This window comes from Fulmarus glacialis, unplaced genomic scaffold (genome assembly GCF_000690835.1).
Source record: "Fulmarus glacialis isolate BGI_N327 unplaced genomic scaffold, ASM69083v1 scaffold39547, whole genome shotgun sequence".
Lineage (NCBI taxonomy): Eukaryota > Metazoa > Chordata > Aves > Procellariiformes > Procellariidae > Fulmarus > Fulmarus glacialis.
In genome coordinates, this window is record NW_009222168.1 from 10,856 (window position 1) to 31,608 (window position 20,753).

Sequence of the window (20,753 nt, forward strand, 5' to 3'; positions counted from 1 at the left end):
TCAGCACTTCTTGGTTATAGAATAGAAATTGATACCTGTGTGCGGTTGAATGCTACTCTTGCAAAGACAGCTTGAGACACACTGGCTCTCTTCAGCTCATCTCTGACTTGCTGGTAAATATCTGGAGAGACTTCCACCGATGAATTTGATGGCTCTGGTTTGACAGCTCTAGGGATGGGTGGATGATTCAAGAACTGCTGGTTGATAGCTTGTGGGTGCTGGTGAGCCAATAGCCGACTGACAGCAATCTGTTGGTTTATCAGATGGGCCATTGCTATCTGCTGCCTCACCAGTTGTGGACTGAGCTGAGGAGACAGGAGCCCAGGGTTTATCATTGTCTGCATCGTTGGCACTTGGTTTCGGATTGGAGTACTGTGGTGAATTTGGCCATGAGGAGACTGTTCGTTAGTTTTTCCCAGGGTTGCCAGCTGGTTGATATTTGGTAAGTGCATGGGACGTTGACCAAGAACACAATAGTCTGAAAGGTTTTCTCTTTCCACTCTTAAAAGAGAAAAATTAATTTGCTGTCATTTCAGTTTGCACTTACAAGAGGACTGTTAGAGTAAGGGTTACTGCAGATGACTGTATACAACAGCACCCGCTTTAGTTTGCAAATCTGCACTTGCATAGAAGCTTCACAGAAACATAAGCAAAAGCAGCACAAAGTAAAAGCAACAACAATAATTAACATTCTTTTGGACTTCTCAGGTGTCACCCACTGCTCAGGAAGCCTCCTTCTCAAACCGGTAGCAGGTATCCTCTCCAGCCTCATTTCCTAAAGAAACGAGCTTGGACATTTCCACTTACACTGTCACTAAGTTTTGTATCTGTCACTAAATTGAGTAACTTTTAAAAGGGGTGAATATTTCAGAATCGCTGGCATCTAGGTGAAGGAAAGAAACCCAAATTAGTATCCACTCACACAAACCCAATGGAAACCAGACCATTTCCTGTGCCGCTCATGGAACAGCTTCTCATTACAAACTCAGCAACTGTATCTTTTCCGACATAAACTCTGCCTTGTGTTGTGTGTGGATAAAGTTATCTGGTAATGTCAATTCAACCAGGTGCACTACAGCAGAATCAAGCTGCTTGTGTGACAGCATGCTACAAAAGCATGCGACTCACACATGAAAAAATTTAAAGCAATGGTTCCTATATCCAAAGCCTCTCCACTCTCCAGAAACCTTAAAGCATCTCTGCTTTAATGTCCACTTTAAAGAAAGTTGCCTCACTCTCCTAAAAAACCCCCTTTGTTTAGCACTACAAAGACCCGTGATCTTTAAGTGACACCCTACTATAAAAAATTACACACTACAAACCAAATGCATATACTGTAATTTTATACACAGATACATATTGCCCCTTTTAAATATCTTATGTCAGCAATACTGCAATATCTTTTCATGTAACTGCAAAACTAAGTGCGCATATTACAAAGCTAAATTTCCTCTGAAAGTAGTATTTGAAATAAGAAATGAAGTTTAAAAAAATACATAAATATAACTATTACTTAGATAATTTTAAGTAATCAGAAGTAATTTTACAGTAAGTTGCAGATTCCATGAGCCTCACTACGTGCAATTGGATAGGCATTTATATATTGATCTGATAGAAACGTGTTCAGGGACGCAGATCACACAACTAGAAAACTACTTCCTCACCCTTGTATTGCTCTCAGCAAGTGACAAGAGAGGATTTATTTCATAAATGCCATAATACTATTATAACTTGTGTAATGATTAACAACTGTACAAGGCTTTGAACTCGTTTTAAAAACTTAATCTATATAAAGGTTTGAAGCTTTACACAGTTAATACTCAGGATGACAGTTTACTGATGACTTTCTCTGTTTCCTTCTAAATAGAAAGACAGCTCTTTTCACCTTCCAGAGTTAACCTCAGACGGAGAGGGTTGAATTCTCACTGGGGAGGGAATCATGCCCTGAATGCACACAAACACACACAGTTACTATCTTTAGAGCTGTCATTCCAGAACATCACAAGTACTGAATTTTACAACTAGGTGAATTAGTACCCAGGATTTTCTTGTAAGAAATTTTAACTCACTCTTCCCATTCTTTTAAAGGAAAAACCCACAACATCTTTAACCTTCTATAAAATAATTGCTTTAAAAAACCTTTTAAAATAAAAATTAAGCATTTCTAAGAAAATTATTAATTCCATTTCTCCACAAAAGCCAGTGTTTCAACCCAACTGATTTTCTAAATAAGTGTTTATTTGTACAGTGTATTTCAACTATGCAATGCAAAGCAATACGTGCAATACACAAACACTATTGTCAGCAAAAGACCATTTTGCTACATTACTCACAGCCTGCCAGAGACGTAACACAGTATTTCAGTTTGCTGAAAATACTGAAAATCCCTATTCAAATGCCGCTCCTCGTGATGTCAGTAGGCCTCCCTGAAAATCAGGTACAGAAGGCTCTATACCACTAGTCTCTGGCATTAGAAACAGACATGAAATCAATGTGAAGTATGAAATATGAGCAGTGTTAATACCAGGGACGTACCCGATGTCGATACAGAGATGTCATGTGTGGGCAGGGGAGCAGGGAAGAGGGGCTGCTTTATCACAGCCCCAGACCACGTTCTGCAACACGGACGATTCAGAGCCCACATGGCCATACTAACTATTGCCTCCTCAGCCTCTCTGCGGTAAGCCCGCACCTGAGTAACACCATTAAATACACACAATCGCCAGTAAACCCAAATGTAATTATTCCAAAGGTGCAGTAGCTACTTGGCAATCAGGAATTAATCTGACGTAAATACAATAAAGGTGTTGCTCAGTGTACATGAAATACTTGGAGCATCCTGCTAGAAGCAAATACAGTAAGAACTATTTTCGGTCTTCATTTACACCCCTGGAAATCTAGAGTCCTTCCACTAGGAGTTTCAGAAGAGCTGAAATAAGTTCTGAACTATTTTATAGTTTAAGAAACACACAGAGAATAAGTCACTGAAACCAACAAATTACTACTTGTTAGAACACAAAAACAGTAACCAAGTGTTTTTGAAAACTTGGTGAGAAATAAATATAAATAACATTCACTTTCTGGGCTGAACCACATTTGCCAAGTTTCCACCCACTCCTGACTTTAGTGCCAAGTTATAAACCCCTATAAAAATAAAGTTTAAGATGAAAAGGCTGCCAGGCTGTTAATCCCTGCAGTGCTACTTGGAATTACAATTACACAGAGACATCACCTGACTTGCTTCCATCAGTGTATTTTTCCCTTATTATCAGTTTCCCTTTTCGATCACATTAGACTGTACAGCTATGCACATACTCCCAATAAACAAACCAGATTCTAGTCACTTCAACCACTTCAATAATAAAAGGTTACCATTAACAGTTACGCTGGATGGAAAAAATGTGCATTACTCAACTCCTCAAGACTCTCTCCTTCTCTAACACACTGCTCATATCAGATTCCCTGTTGTTCTTTGGTAACTATGGATTAGTAGGGCTCTGCAGGGCTGGACAGGAGCGAGCCTGAGACAACCCCGAGATGGAGACTGGCACTGCCCTAGAAGACAGGCCAGCTTGCCAGCAATGCTCTAAGAAAAAAGGGATACAGGAGCCACAAAGCTGCTGTGACACCAATGTTATGGCTCAGATCTTCCTGAGACAGGGTTTTTCTAATTTGCCTCCTCCATTTTCCATGTTCCTACCCCATTACAGTCTTTCCCTTATCCCTCCCTCATTTGCTATTGCTCCATTCAAACTGGGGATACATTTACAGCTCTTGTAGTCCTGTATGAACTGGCTGGTACTCGAATATATTGGAATACAAAGCAGTGAAGACAGAGCAGCAGGACCTTAAACTGGGAAGGAAGGGCCTCCACGGACATGTGCTGTCTACATTCAAGTACTGCTAACAAACTTCCTCTGCTAGCGATGCCAGTGCTAGTTAAACAAAAGCTGGTCCAGGAGGCTGTTACCCACCTCCATCTGTGGTGTGACCACAGCAGAAGACATGGCAGCGTTTCCCTTTTCTCCCTCATCGCACTGCCTGGTATACGATTCTGCAGCTCTTTGCTTGAAGAGCTCTTTTAAACCAAGTACAACGCTACTGCCATATACTGCCATAGAGCCACCCACCCTTCTGAAGCCATACACTAGGTAGGCAGATACAAGGTGTCTGGACAACAGGTACTGCACTAAGCTCAGCAAGCAGCTCTCAAACACTCCAGGATAGCATCTGCCCTTCATTTTCCTGTATCTCCCTACAACATGTCACTACCTCTGCAAGACAGTCAGAAACCAACATAATCCCCAGAATGGGAGCAGCAAATTGTCATATTTCAATGTTCCTTTCTCTTCTTATAATGATTACCACGTGTGTCAATGTATTTCAACTGCATACTGAGTTACAAACTTCCTGGATACAGCACAAAAACAATCCAGTGCACCCTTCCCCTGTGCGATGCTCTTAACCTCTACCCAAATCTTCCTTGCACAGTCAGGCAGCTGACGCAGTCCACAGCACAATAGCTTGGGGTGGTCCGCATGCAACTTTCCATTTGAAATAAAATCAGCTCAAAAGATTTAAAATAAGATTTATTTCTCCACCTTCCCTTCCCCTCACCCTTTATTTTCACTGAGCTGTTAATAGGAACATTCTGACAAACAGCCTGTGGGGCATTTAGGGCTTATGAGCGGCACTGAATTGACTGACAGCACTGGAAACCAAATTCCTATGCACAATAACGGATGCTGCAGGGAGAGCAAGAGCGTTACGCGTCTCCCAGCACTGCACTGCAGTGGGGACACAGAGGACCCGCCAGCACCCATGACCCAGCGAGTCCCGAACTTTTCAGTCCCACAGGCATACGGGCACTTTGCCCCAGCGTAGGAAGAGGCTGGTAAAGAAACGTTTTGTAATAAGTTACTAGCCGGCAGAATTGCCATGCTTCAATTGTGACAGGATGTCACCACCCAGGGCTGTTCTCCAGTGCTTCAGAGTTTGCTTCTTTGTTTTATTTATTATTTAAAACCTGGTGATCATGAAAGCCATTACCAGCAGTGGTCATGGCCAAGCAGGGAGAGTTCTGTGAACTCTAGTGTGCCCTGCACTCAGCCTGAGATAGAAAGGTTCCCACAATTTCTCCTGGCTTAGCACCATTCTACTCACTGGAGCAAGACTTGAACTTTGGAGCTCTGCCTGGGGGACAAAGCACTCTTCGGCACAGTACCACCCTCCGCCTTGGAGAGACAGGGCTGCTGCACTACACCGAGAGGGTGCCCTCTTGCTTATGCTACATAATTATGAACTACCACTTTGAAAATAACAGAACCACTCCAGAGCACAGGAGGTGCTTTTAAAGTGGTAATTCTGTATCTTTTCATCTATAATAAGGATAATTACTTATTTCTTTTAATCACAGCCCACTTAACCACTTCAGTACAAAGGGCTGGTCTGAGGAGTCTCATTTTCATTCAACATCTAATCTTCGTATTTACCCAAAGTCGTTCACTGACTTCATTCACTGTCTGATCTTTCTGCCTGGGCCATTTGCTCCTGCAGTCAGGACTGGAGAAAAAGCAGGTTGACTGGAGAGGCAGACTTGATAAGAAGTTGTAACTTTTAAAACCTTTCCCTTCCTCTACTTCTGCAGGATAGCAAATAACCTCAAAATAGTTATAGAGCACATACAGAAATTGTTTGGCCGCTGGCTGTGGGTAGCAAAGGCCTTTATCCAAGCCTAATGGAAAACAGACAGGAAAGGCCATTGTCTGTTCTTCGTTGTGTTGCAAATTGTTCAGTTCCCACCAAAGCACAAATCGCTATTTTTGTATTTAGAAGAACCATCATTAAAAGTGGGCCTTTGATCAGCATCAATTTCAGGTGAACTGCACGGAGTGTACTAACATTGCTGACCCTCTCTGTGCAGCTGACCTTCTCCTTCCCGTGTCCTAAAGACCAGATCCAAGTCATCCCTTGGGACACAGAGATGCTAACATGTTTTTTGTCAGTTCCGCCTGAACATAGTAAGTCATATTCTTCCCATGGACTGCCCCTGGACTGCATTGCTTCCAAAGATGCTTGTCAGAAGAGAAGAATTTAACCCATGATCTTATTTTGGGGTTACTGTACAAGTCTAAGAGGGCACATACAAGTATGAACTCAGCTCTTCATAATTACGTTAACATCGTTTGTAGACAGGACATGCCAGATCCATGTGGCAGAGAAAAGCATTTCGTCAAAGGTGCTTCAGTGACCACCTGGTCTAATGCATGAATATTGGTCAGGTGAAATGGAAAAGGAGAAGCAGGGCAAACATTACTCAGAACTGTCTGAGAGAAACATAGAGAGTACTGGTTTAGATGGACTGATGGTCTCATCTGATATAAAAATATATCCCTTCCTGTCAAACTACTGTGAGAGAAGTCTGTCCTGCTATTTAAGTACTAACCTTCCGCAGGCACCTCAAGAGGGAGGTGCAAACCTCCTAGAATACCCAGTCAATTGTGCAATCCTTCCAGGAGATACGTATGCATCTCTTCCTGACTCATAACGTCAGAGATGGTGAAAGGAATGAGACAGAACACAAACATCATTAAGGCAGACATATAAACTCATCAGATACTTGAGACTTACGTATTCTATGAAATCCATGTGATCACAGACAGCCACATTGCAGCTTTCATACCAGGAAAGCTTATGCCTGTACCTAAGCTTCAGGTTTTCTTCCCGTTCCAATCTAATCTCTTACTTTCTAAAAATTCCTTTCCTTTTGACCTAACACATTGCTGTTTGGCAAGACACAAAAATATTTTTTTAAATACGAAGGAAAACTCATTTTGAAATTCTGCAGATTCAAAAAAAAAAAAAAAGTGTTCGCTTTTTAGAAAATGAAGACTACCATTCTTTATTCTTTACTAAGAATTCAAAAGTGGCTGGACAGAAGTCCCAGCCTCAGCACACAACTGGTGCTCACTGAGAAAAGCACTGTACTTGGAACGGGAGACATTTTAAAACCATAAAGTTGGGTGACATTATTTGAGCAGATTTGGTGAGTATCTCTTAATTAAAAAAGGTATAACATCCCTGCCATGCAGGGACAAGACACAGGGCAAGTGGCTAGGCAGTTTCACTAAAAAAACAGTTTCCAACCTTTACTGTACTGACATACGTTCCCTAAAGCAGCAATGGCTGCAGCTCCAGCCAGGTGCATGCCCAAGAGATGGCATTCAGCTAACCGGACGTATCCTTCTGCCACAACACAGGTACTATAAAGAGTGAGAGCCACTGCTCCAAAACAGCCAGAAGACATGAAAGGCATTCTGCAAAGTTGAAATTCATATATGCATTTTCTTTAGATAAAAGTTAAGCTTAGTAAAAAAAAAACCAACCCGAAGGGTCTGTTTTAATTCTCTTTACAGAGAGGAATAGCCAAGAGGGCCACAACTCATAAAGCTCCTGGAACGCACTGCAGTGGGTAAATTGTTTCTTAACAATACATGCGCACAAATCCCCCAAACTGGCACTTAACATCAGGGACAACGCTGAAATACAAAATGCTAATGTGGGTGTGGAAAACAGTAGTCAAGGGGTCTATAACTCTTGCTGAATCTTGACAACTTTAAACTTATATTTAAAGAGAGATGCCACTTTTTCCTCATGACCAATGCAAACCAATGAACTACTCTCCTCATAAAACAGCACAGCAGTCTACGGACTAAGAGGATGTCTCTAAGTCAGAGATGATCTTCAGGTAATGTATGTCATCTAGATGCTGAAAAGCTTGCCTGCGAATGATGTTATTTTCTTTCCTTTTTCCTTAAGAAAGTGAGGAAAGTCCTATTTTTAGTGAAATAAATACACAGTCAGGAGTGTAAAAGTAAGCAAAGGAAAAATTATAGTAATGTCAAGAGCCACAGAGCTGACCTGAATGACCCTAACTGGTTTAGTGCCAGAGCTGTGACTAATACCCAAACAAGACATGAAATGATCTCTTCTTAAAAAACTTAACATTTCTGCCTCAATCTGTTAGTTAAAAAGGCAAAAGGTCAAGATCTATATATGCATATATATACATACATACATATATATAAACCCCTCTATTTACATAGAGAGAAAGAGATACACACACATGTATCAATAAATAGGGTATTTTTAAAAGTCAAAAACACTGCTTGGGAAAGATCTGGTGTGCCTTTTCATGAGGCTTCCACAACATCTGCTTCAGAGGAACAATTAAAAACTATTCCTCAAAGCACATAACGACAATTTTCCCCAGACTCGCACTGGCATTATCACCGTGCCACAATCTTAGGTTCCTTCAGCCTGGAAATAACAAAGCTGGGAGCCTTTCTGAATCCTGTTTCTAACCTTTTTCAACCTACAACAGCCTCTAGAACCCATTATAAGAAAAACAGATTGCTCTGTCTATCCACTATGGGAAGTAAGCAAACATACTTTCAAGAATAAAACAGCACACAAACAACAAATCAGTAATACTGGAAAAATCAAAGTGCAGCCAAAGCAGATTCTCAATTTAAGGAAGCTATGAAAGCTTTTTCTTACATTCCTGATCTGTTGAAATAGAAATAACTGAGCCCTCCCCCTTCAAACTGAAAAGCCTCATCATTTCACAAAAACTTTAAGACAGCCACAGTCTCAAAACTCACAGAAAGCTATATTTTGACAGCCACTGATGGCAGGAGCAAAGATGAAATGTTCTTAATATGCAGACAAAGAAAATATGTCTTTTTATTTTTAAGTTCACAATGTATTTATTTCTCCCCTCTGTCTTCCTAACTTCCTCCCACCGAGCTAAGTTGTGTCATCAGGCAAAAAGAAAAAATTCACACCAGTTAAGAGTTTCAGTTGTGAAAGAATTCTGATATAGTGATAGTCCTTCTGATAAAAATAGAAAGCACGACACTTGGAAGTGAAATATCTATTGAGAAATAGAGCTAAAAAATATTCTAAATGCTATGAACCCAAAACACTGGGCAATGAGTAGGTAACTGGTACAAGTTTGATCTCTGACAATGATCTGAGTTGCATGGCAAAGCTCTGAAATACTTCTCTCCATACATACATATATAGATGTATATAGTTACTTACAAAGTGTTATTTTTATTTGTATATCTACTTGTTAATGAAATTAAGAACCAATGCAAACCTTTTAAACAATTATTCAAATCCTGAATTTCAACAACGTTGAATACCTTCTCCCAGCTTCAGCAAGTTCAGCATCTAGAGAAACCAGACGAGCGGTTCTCAGATTGAGAGCAGTAACCCCATGGGACTGGCAGGAGAAAGACAGTTTGAGAACCACTGGACTAAGCCACTGCTGTATAATTGTCATCAACTAATAGGTAACCTTTATTAAAAAGGGGGAACTCTGATTCTTCATTCAAGTTGGTTTAAACACACTTAAACCCCATCATGTATGCACAACTGTGTACTAAAACGCCTTGCATCCCTCAAAAAGAAGAAAAATAAAAAAGTAAATAAAAAGAGTTTAAAAAGGCTTCACGCAGTAATATTAAATTCATTCACGGTGCATACTCTGAACAAAATTACAATACAAACTAGATAGCTTAATTACTACCCCAAATGATTACAGATGTCCATGAGGGGAAGAGAAAGTTCACAGAAGAACTGTAAGCTTTTTGTTTCCCAACTACTGTACATTTTCCATTAGGACTGTGTTAATGTAAGCTCTCCTTCAAATATATACGTGTATCCCAAGGAGACTGAAATTATAAACTCACTCGTGTCCTCGCACGTGTCCCAAGTGGTAGGCTCAGAGCCAGGAGGCGACAAAAAGCCTCCATCCTCACACCAGCCAATTCCCGAATCCGTCTGTATACTAACTCTCGTGCCGCTGAGTAAACTGTGAATGTCTTAAAACCTTAAGGGGCTGGGGCGGGAGAAAAAATTCAAGCAGAATTTTATTCTAGCATCATCTTGAAACAAGACAAAATTACCATGCTGAGCTGAACTAACAGAAAACTTTTTTTAAATTACAAGCATAAATAGTTTAGCTGTCTTTTCGGTGAGTTCAACAGAATGCACACTGAGAATGTTTACTTGAGATTTGATACAATTCCATTTGTGTACAGCTTTTACATCTGTTGCTAATGATATCAAATTATTGATTGTTCACTTTCTTATATTTATTTAAACATTAACTACATACTCGGCAACCTGATGCTTTTCTTTTTTTTTTTTTTGCCAGAGAACTTTGTTTTTGCCTGGCTTCAGTTGTAATTACTTTGATCTTCCAGAGTGTATAATTATTTTACTGTTTATTTATTTCTATGAGAAAGGAAAAAAGTTTGACCTAGGAGATCTATATGTGGCAATTTGTAACAGAATCACATAGCTTATGTTTAGGAAATCATGGTTTTGATTAAGAAGCAACCATTTAGTTCCCACTGTTTTATTAAAACAGACATTAGCAGATAATAGGAAACACATTTAACACTGTAGGCTGCATTTAGTTTGCAACGTCAATAAAGTTATTTTGAAGCCCCTTCCTATTTTGCATTTACCACAGCTCATGTGAATTGTTTTTTGCTTTTACTTTCTAATAACCATCTCTAGAGTTACACATGCATATGGGTGCTGGTCCCAAAGACTCTAAATTATAGTTTTACCCAATCTATCCAGATTACAACCTGAAAAATTAATTGCTGCATCATCCATCCACCTTCATGGAAAACTGAAGTCCTTTTATTTAGTTATTACTAAAGGAGTACGTGATGACTGAAGCACATAACTCACGTCGCTGATTTTGCGTACTAACTGAGCTGTCCTGTAGGAATATCTGGCTACAGAAAAGAAACAAAGCGTCATGAAAACAGAGATGATGAGAAATTGAAACCACCCAAAGAAGTGCAGAAGTCTTCCTCTTTCCAGGGGGTTTAGATTACTGCCCTGAAGTTGCATGGCTGTTTATTCTCCATGCACCACTGTACCTGCCAGAGACTCTTTGTTTTCTCTCCCACTCATATGGTTGATGAATCAACACTACTTGAACTGCTTTATAGCAGCTTGTGTTTACTTCACACATACCTTAACCTTCCTTTTCTCCTCCTACTAACACACACATACACTTCCAAACAGCAACGACTGGCTGTGTCTCTTTGAATAGCACAGATAGAGAGTCATCTGGCAAACTCTTCAGGTTTGGATCCTTGACCTCTTGATTGAGGTCTCATTCTGCTTTTACTGCACTTAACAATTTAACTGTGCACTTACTAAGTAAAAAAAGTAAGAGCTTAAAGAATTCAATGCTCTAAGAATGGAAGAAAGTGGAAGACAGCAGTGTGCTAGAAACACTCAGAAGCTGTAGTGCCATCTCTACAGTTAAGAACACTACAGTTAAGGGCTTCCAGTGCCTCTGCAACTGGCACCCTTGCCCAGTTTGGAAAAAAGAAGGAAAAAAAAAAAAGCCCATCTCTGTTCTCCTAGAACGGCAAGTAAAAGCGAATGGTGATGACCTTGAAGCTGTTTGATTCCTTAGATTGTTTTTTAACCAAAAGGATATGTTAGAGCACTTCGAATAAAATTATTTTATTATGAGACACCATTCAGAGAAAAGAAACGCTTCTGAGTCACACAAGGCCAATTTAAAGAGAGAAGAAACTATCCAGTTTATTTGGCACGAGGGTAACTATGTACTGAGATGTCCAATCAACATTTTTACTTGAAGCTTAAATCATTTTAGTAGGTGAAAAGCAACATCTCATTTTCCTCATCTGCATTGTTACACCACTTCTGCCTGAACAATCTTCCTTCTAGACACAAATAATTTTACCATAAAACATTCTTCTTTCCCCCCCCCCCCCCCCCAGTGAAGATCTAATCACTGCACAGCCCAGGCCTGAGCATCTTACAGGTATGCTCCGCACAAGCCAGATGTGCAGAGGAAAACCAGATGCCTCAGAACTCGTTCTGATATTTTATGCAATTTTGTTTCATGTGTTCCTAACTCAAGCAGCAGACTCTTTATTGTATTATTATGCAGATTTCTAGTCTGTCCTATGGAAACTAAACAAGCAACCTTTCATAGCTCATGTATGCCAGCCTTTTAAGAGAAAAAGACGGCAGACTCTTTTTGAAAGATGCTAATCTTCATGCAACTACAAATACAATGGCTTCTCAAGAAGGACTGGACATCACCCTATTTCTGCATAATGCTTGTGAATCCTGTTATGATTTTCCTGGCCACTGAAAGGATCACAGACAGAAAAACAAAAATAGCCTATGTCTTCTTTCAGACAATGAATCTTCCCTTCAGTGGTGTAACAGAGAGAAAAACTATGAAAAAACCTATCACAGGGTAAAGCTAATCTCCAACGCTGATGGACATTTGGGGAGAGAGGAGCCAGTTGGTATTGTGGAAAAGCTTTTGACAATCCCCAAACTCCTGCTCAAAGCACATGTGTGTTTTAAAACAAAAAACCCACCAAAAAATATGGTCCAGTACACACGCAAATCCCTTCCCAAAGGAAAGGATGAATAAAAGAACACATGACAGATGCTTGTCACATCTTGTACACTTTGTGTACTATTAGAAGGTGATCAGGCATTTCAGTGGTGAGAGTGGGATGAACTTACAAAGAATAATTTTATGCCTCAGGCATTCACTGCTAACCAACTAACACAATTTCATTGTAGAAAAAATACAAACATTGGGCTATCTTCATCTTAACTTCAGTGGGTGAAGCACCTTGTTATTTAGCAACGTCTCCTAACAATCAGGTATTAAGTGCACCACTGGTATCCAGATTCCACATGATAAAATATGGCGGGAATGCCAGTACACTTAGTAGCATTGAAAACAGAGAGCAAGGGCACATGTAACTTAGACAGTTTTTTAGTTTTCATGAATAAAATGCAACTAAGGTAATTTAGATAGCAATTTAACTTTTAAATCCAGAGCTACTAAAACATTTTTTTCCCCAAACATTTTAGCTTAATTCAAAACACAGTTGATCTTTCAGCACAGCTAAATGGGATATTTTAAGCATGTTTTAAGTGGCCTGTGTTTTCACGCCAGCCTTGTTTGTAAAGTATCAGATTTAATTTCAAATGTGCTGTGACTGTGCCCTCTTTGTAGACAAATTCACTAATATTATTATAGCTTATTATCACTTTTACTTAAAGCAAATAATCTCAAACTGTCAGCAGAAGTTCAAGAACTTGGAAAGTCACAAAAAAATCAATTTACCTTTAATCTTCTTGTACTTTTTGTACCATCTCCCAAACTCCTGGCACTTGGTTGCTGACACATTGGCATAGTATGTACTATTTACAATGGATGAAATCATACTCTGGAAGTACAGAAAGAAAGACAAAAGTGTTTTAAAATATCTTGCACAATTAGAAATCTTTTCCAGGGAAAGTGAATGACATGCAAGTGCACAATGATCATCCATTTGCGACTTTAAAACCAAAAGAAGTGTCTGATGAGTACACAAAATTGGTTTCATTCTCCATTCTGTATTTCCAGCCATAATTAAAATTAGAAAATAATAATTATTATTTTGCATAATAAAGCAAAAAAGATGCAGTACAAACCTAGACTGAGACCTGCAGCTCAGGCCAGGGGGGCAGTTCTACTTTACTTTGTACTTGTGATATTACAATATCTAAACTTTAGTTGCATAACAACAGGCGGTGCCATGCTGGGGAACACACGCTCACTGCACCTGGGTGAGAACAAGCATGATTTAGCAACCAGATCCTAAAGGTAAGATTAGATGCTCCAGCATGCATAATCCAAATAATGCTTTTCAGATGTCTCTGTTCTGCTTCCAAATGCAGCGAGACCACACAGCCAAGAATTGGAGAACATCCGTGCTACTCGCTGCAGAACAACAGTTAAGCAAATAAGATAAATTAATATAATTTATAGAAACGTGTGATTAGCCCTTGTGTGAAAAATCAGCCAAAAGAGAAATTAACAGTGTCATTCAGAGTGAAGGGAACTACGCATACGACAGTGCAGAACAGCCAAAAACCACAAAAAAGCTCCACAAAACTGAAATATCACTTGCTTAACCACCACCCCTCTCTACTCCTTGTGAATTCCCTCTAAGCGACTCTTAGCACAAGCCAACTGAAGCAGAGAGGAGCGGAGTTGTTTTGCAGCACCTGATACCCATAAAAATGATACTTTATATCTGGGATGCTTCTGCCCATAAGGTGGGAAAGAGCCTGGTTACTGGTAGTTCTTCCTATTTTTTTCCCCTCCCTTCATCGATTCTATAGAAGGGGCATCTTTTTAACAACAACATTTTGCTTTCCTTTCCCCCCCCCTTGAACTCTTCCAGGGTCAAATCATTCCCAGCACGTGTAATTTCCAGCAAGGAAATGCAATCTAACACCACTAACACATGGGAGCCAATGCACCTTCTCCAGAAATTACATCTTCCTTACGCCCTCCTTCCTCACTTACGTCAAAGCTCAGAAAAAGCCCTGGCACGTTGTATGACCTTTCTGCACAGAGACGAGAGCGCGAGGATGATCTCACAGCTCAAACAAGCTATTTACCGTAGGTTCAAGCTCTGGCCCACCAGCTCCTGCAGGCTCTTGTGCAAAATGGGATCTTGGCCATCTCTGGAAAGCTACAAAGCTTACACATTGGCTTACTCAATTTTAAGAATGGTTTAAAAACAAAAACATCCCCTCCCTCTTCCAGATTTATCCAGCCTTCTACCCAATTCACTGCAATATCACAGGACTCCAGCTGTTCCTGAACTCTTGAGTTTTGGGGGACTTAAAAAATGTGAGCAAAACTGAGAGAAGATAACTGGGTGGTGCAGATTAGTTTCAGTCTTCAACAAGTAATTTCACTTTCAGTAAAGAGGCTCTTCTGCCTTTTCACTTTAACTTTTCCACTCGAAGGCTACTACGGTGCACTGCAGTAGAGGTGAAGGCTATGAAGTAAGAGCCTTTTTAAGTGGCAGCTTCAATTTCTAAAACTGAGATTCAATTTTCTAATTAAAATCAATATTTTGAGACATAAACCTAGTATTGTGGCTGTCAGCAGCAATTCCCCCCCCATAAATCCTCCCTTGCTCCAAGTCATTTTAACAAGCAATAGTATTCTGAAAGCCTGACATGGAGATAGCCACTGCTAAGGAAGGATTTTGAACAAAGTTGAGCTGAGATAACTTGCCTTTTTTTGGAGTCACTTTAGTCAAATTTCCAGTCACTAGGGTTGGGAAATTGTTTAGCTCTGTCTACACAACAATTTGTTTTTTCCCCGTTTTTTGTTCCCCTCAAATCCTCTAGTTCTACAATAAATCGACATTACTGAAATTGTAAGGCTATTAAATATCACAAAATACATTAACCCATTAATCTTTATTTGAGAAAGCAAAGCTTAAACTAAATAGTAAAATCGAATAGTAAATCAACCATTGGTGAAAAATCCCAGGACAGATTCTCTTCAACTGCTTGACAGTAGAGCAGGGGAAGGAACCATAACAACTTTCAAACTACATATCCTCACTATTAAATGGAAAGGAATCCTAGGGGTATTTCTGCTAGGAATCTTGATAAGTCTGCAGAAAGGAAATATCCATTCAGAAGAGTGGCAAAAAAAGTTTGACTAATTGCAAATTTCTAAATAATGCGTATTATTCCTGGGAAAATCCTTAAAGAAGGAATAGGTTATCTGAAGTAGCAGATATGTTTGGTATGTGTGTGGCCATGACAGCCATGTGGAATGAAAACTACTTAGACCAGGAGCTAAGAAATATCCACACAAAAAAAATCCAGTGCAGTAAGTTCAAGGAGAAAAATATGGGATGTGCTCACATCCCAAGAAATCTTGCTCCAGTAAAGAGACAAAACTCATGGTCAGTGCTGAAATGAGTTACACAATATACAGGAAAGACAGAGGTCTCTACGCAAAGATGGAAATGCCAAAATAATTGGATTTCTTTCTGCCACACACACTCCCCCCACCTACCCTCCTTCCCCGCCACTTGGTTAACTGGGATTTATTTGTTTGAAAAGGAGCTGTATGCTAAGGGTAGCTAAGCTGCAGCCACATAATACACCTAGCAGAAAAAAACAGAACAATTTTAAATCAAAGGGAATGATTACATTTCCCATTAGCGGCAATCAGAATCCCCATCTGGGCGGCGTGGAGAGTTGGGCACTGAGAACCAGAGACGGAGCACCATCGCTGGTGGGAGCGAGAGCTCCCCGCGCTGCCCCTCTCCACTTCCGTACTTGAGGCACTGTGAACACATTAATAACCAGCAGCATTTACTCTGCAGTTTGACTCCTAAGAGACCACTCTGCAATTTGCTGCTGTCAATAATATATTAACCACAAGGGGGTTGTAATGACATTTCACATTTGGCACGATATTTTTTTAAAACTGATTTGGGAGAAGGAATTGTATTAGAGGCATATTCAGATGATGGTAATAGACAGCTCCTATACAACCTTCCATTGTATCTTTTGCATTTTGTGAGCCAAAACAAAAGAGACTGAAACTTTTTATGGCAATAATAACAATAATAATACAAGCTGCATTCTTGCAGTCCCAGTTCAAGGATTAGTCACTACTCAAGGTCACTTACACCTGTGCTTAAAAGTAAGCAAGCTCAATTTTCTACAGAAGGATCTCCTTTTAGCTTTGTCCACTAAATAAATAACTGGGGCAAGGTCTGCTGCTGCTATAGTCCTGCCATCGGTAATTTTGTAAATATATTTCAGACTGAGGCTATAGAAGGAGTAAACCAACTGCAGCATTTCCACCTGGTAGGCTTTGAAACTGAAGTGGCAGGAAAAAGATCCAGACAACAAATTAATTCTGCATATGAAATGATGCATCGTTTAGTTATACTGGATATTGAAGAAGACTGGGCAGAGACAACCATATGCTACAATCATCATTAGCTGACCAGATTCCACAGATAATTCTACTTAAAGAAATTACACTTAAACTGTGTGAAAAGAAAAATACTTTCATATTCAACGCACTTACGCTCTGTGCGTATCTAGAGTCACTACTATTCCTTTAGTAAATAAGGCAAGTTACATGGCTTTTCCTTACACAGCCTTTCCATCCCTGTTAGTTCTGCAGACCCAGCATGGCTAAGGAAGATGAGGAACATGATTCCTACCAATTGCAAAGACCTAAATTCTGCTCTGTATCTCACCTCTGTGCTTCCCCTGGAGTTGTAATCATAACACAGTGAGGCAAATTTGTGCTGGTTATACATAAAAAGAATTCTCTTGGATCATGGAGGCTTTGGATCATGAATTGCAGGATGAGCGTACAGTGCAATGCAAGACAGGCAACCACAGAAGAAAAAATGTTGGACACAGGCTAGCAAAGCAACGAATTTTTAGCAAGCAGGAATTACTGATGTTTTGACTTTTTAAAGATACAATAGACAGATTTACCTATGAGTCTAATAAAGTTTTTAGAAGGCAATGTATTTTTCACTCCTAGCAAAGTTACTTGGTCTGGGTGGTGAAGTGTTTTTCTGTTTTTTCTGAGAGGCAAGGAGGACTCAGTCATGAAAATTTTATTAATCTCTTGTTATGACAATCTGAAGTACAAATAGAACTCATGATATCTGTAGGAACCTGTGTCTTAGTGTCTTAGACATGCCATCACTGCTGTTTATAAAGCAGTCATGGAGAATGAGACTGAGGTTTTGTTCTTTTTTTAACATAATTACATATACATTTTTTGTTGCTGTTTCCTAGAAATTGGGGCACAAGTATTAAAACAGCATACTTTTTATCATAGTTGGAGGCTGATGAGAGCTATCTGGGGGAGAGGCAGGCCTCTGTTAGTGGGAAGAAGCAATTCAAATCTTGCATTTGAGGATCATTAGTCCTATTGCAAAAGGTTCAGAATGAAGAATTTACATCTCTCTGAACAGCAGGATAAAAATCAACCAATTCATTCATAATTTCCACCTGGCAACCCACTAAGAAAACATGGTATAAAGATACTCTTTCTCATATTAATTAGAATTTCTCCTTTCTAAAGAAAACAAGAAATTGATTTGGTATTTATGGAATTGTTTAGTCTAAGCCCTTTATTGAACAAATATGAGCTTTAGATCTTGTAAATCTGGCTTTCCCTAAGCCTGTTAAAAACACTGACCTGTGAGAGAGGGCATTCTTTGGCTAATGTGCTCTGATTCATCTCTTTGAGCAGTTCCTTTAAGGCATTGCGAACTGTGGCGTGGTTCCACTGCTCTGCTGGCAAGTCTTCCAACTTTGAACAACTGTTAAAACAGAAAGCAAAAAGTAGATAGAATCATCACCTTCATAGATGCTTGCTTTTGCATACAAGTGCTATAGACCTTTAAGCAGCGAGCACAACCTTGGAGGTTCCTGCTTAGCCAGTCCATCAAGGTGTTTCTCCCCTCCTTCCCCTCCCCACCAAGTCTGACTCCCAGAAGATGTGTAGTTTAACTAAAAGAATGACAGTACATGGCAGGAATAGCAGCTAATCCTACTATGATATTATATGTGTGCATAACCATTCCCTCTGGGGCCTGGTGGAGAGCAAAGAAACTGCGCAAAGCAAGGCCCAGAAATGGCTGGATAAAGCCATCCTCTCCAGACAGAGAAAGATACTCCTGCTGGGATACAAAAATAAACATATATGCCACTCCATCACTAACAAAATCACTAAACAGTAAGGGCCTGCATTGTGTGGAGGCAAGGCTTTGAGCAGTGAGTCTGAAAAAATAATTTTCTTTTATACCGGTTCTTATACTGCCCTCATCGCTGAAGTATCCGAAAGCCTTTCAGAAACACATTAAGCCATATGCCCAACATCTGTCACATGTAGTTCATCCTCACTTTCATTCTACAAGAATTGCACATGTAGTGAAGCTTTTGTCTTCACGTGACTTGTGCCTCTTCTGATTTAACAAGCTTATGGTCTGTGTCTACATACATGGGGACAGACCAAAGAAACACATCAGAAAGTTGGGAGAAGCTTGTCATTGCCATTCATGCCTGAAAAACTTAGTGCACGCTCTCCAGTCAGCCTCTGAGGTGGTTCTGCCTTCTGCCTCTACAGCCCGGCTTTACCCTTAGAGTTGAAAGTTCATTTGTGCTTCAGGAGTTCAAGTAGTCAATGACCGTTTTTATCTCAAAGTCATGGGCTATCTTTTATTTACACGGCATCCAGGCATTCAAGCACTTTGAAGATAAAGAATGAGACCTTGATCTTGGGTTGACACCCTCCAGTAATACAGACTTGACAATAGGCTACATGGACTCCTGGTAGCTCATACTTCTGAGGAGATGAGTTACTGCGCTCTAGCTTTATAGTGGCAACAGGTTCTGGGTTGCTCTTTTACAACTATGCTGCGGAGATGCAGTCTAGCTGAGAAATGATAACAGTATATAAAACCAAGGAGATGCCTGTTAGTGGGAATTGGAAACCCCAAGCCCCATCAGAGATATAACAGGAAAGAAATGTTGCTGTTTGGGATGTCAACTACTTCCAAATTCCAAACTGAACTGAACAGTTGGAGGGTATGTACCTGCCACCAAAGGACACAGACACACGTCCTGATGGACCCCTCTTCTGTTCAAGTCAAGCTTCAAAGAATTGTGGGCAAATTATTCCAGGCTGTCATTTTTGCCTCTTTCCTCTGACATGTCCTGGCCATAGAGCTACAGCAGACTGCGCAATGTAGGCTTACCAGCAGGTCTAGAGTATGCCATGCACTGCCAGGGACCTGCCACAACTCCTTACGCAGACATCAGTAACTATTTGAGGACTCTTTTGGAGGCCAATAGAGAGAAAGGGAGAGAAAAAGTAGGAGGGGGGGGAAGGGAGGGCAAGTAAGTGTAAAAGTATCAGGAGCTTTTGCTTTTCTAATCAGAACTAGCATTCAGGTAAGGAAAATATTTTCCAAATGCCAAATGGAGCTGCAGTAACACATCCCTTCCTCATCTTCTTGCTTTTTCACTGGGAAGACCACTGGAGAAAAAAGGAAAGTCAACAAGCTCCCCTCCTCCCCATCTCAGCAACTGGCAGTAGAAGACCTAGATTCTCACAATGCAGCCCCTAGAAAGAGGCAAGGAGTTTATTTTTTTGATACAATAAGGCCTTGAGAATCCATTAAATTAGGGATTGTGGAAAGGTCTGCCTTTAAAGGCCCCATATCTTTACTTGATTGAGTTGATGCCCCTCCCCCCTCTGCTACCATATTGCTACTTCAGAAAACATACAAGATCAGTTGGAACATGCACCGAAAAGCTGCCAGGTGACCCACCCTTCTCTTCATTTTTCTTTTCATTTCATCAAAAGACCAGAAATTAATGAAGACAGGATGTGCTAATCTCTGTAGTAACGCTGTAATCGACAGAGCAGCTCAGAGAATAGAGAAGGACAGATGTTCAGAAACACCCACCTTTGTAATTGGATTTTCAATGTCACAACATGATAGACATCTTGTAGCATGTCGGCTACTGTCGCATCTGGTGCATCAGTCACATAACTGAGAGGGAGGGGATTCCACCTCCCAAGCTTGATTATTCCTGAAAAGAAAACAAAAAATTCATACTTTATATTTTATTGGCCATTTACTAAACCCTTTGATAAGCTTATTTGTTCACGAGATTCAAGATCTGCTTTGAGGTTTATTGCAGTCTTGCTCAAAAAGATGTGTTGTACTGACTCCTGAAGCAAACAATGGGGAAGAGTAGGAATAGATTTTAAATTCTTAACAGAGAGTTGCTGACATGTT

At 40.1% G+C, this 20,753-nt stretch overlaps 1 protein-coding gene across 1 annotated transcript; it reads right to left on the reverse strand.

Annotated features, from left to right (window-relative positions):
* On the reverse strand, positions 1-20,540 carry LOC104079351 (DNA-binding protein SATB2-like). Its single transcript, XM_009581365.1, has 5 exons — positions 20,418-20,540; positions 18,143-18,266; positions 13,226-13,328; positions 796-802; positions 1-501 (listed from the first exon to the last, which is right to left on the reverse strand). Exons 1-5 carry the CDS (start codon positions 20,465-20,467, stop codon positions 15-17), a joined length of 771 nt encoding a protein of 256 aa, XP_009579660.1. The 5' UTR covers positions 20,468-20,540; the 3' UTR covers positions 1-14.
* Between the last annotated feature and the right edge of the window lie 213 nt (positions 20,541-20,753).

Coding starts and splice junctions, on each gene's coding strand:
- LOC104079351 (XM_009581365.1), bottom strand. CDS start 20,467: ATGCTACAAGATGTCTATCATGTTGTGACATTGAAAATCCAATTACAA. Junction 18,267..20,417: donor TTGAAAATCCAATTACAAAG/GTGGGTGTTTCT, acceptor CTGTTTTAACAG/TTGTTCAAAGTTGGAAGACT. Junction 13,329..18,142: donor AAGAATGCCCTCTCTCACAG/GTCAGTGTTTTT, acceptor CTGTACTTCCAG/AGTATGATTTCATCCATTGT.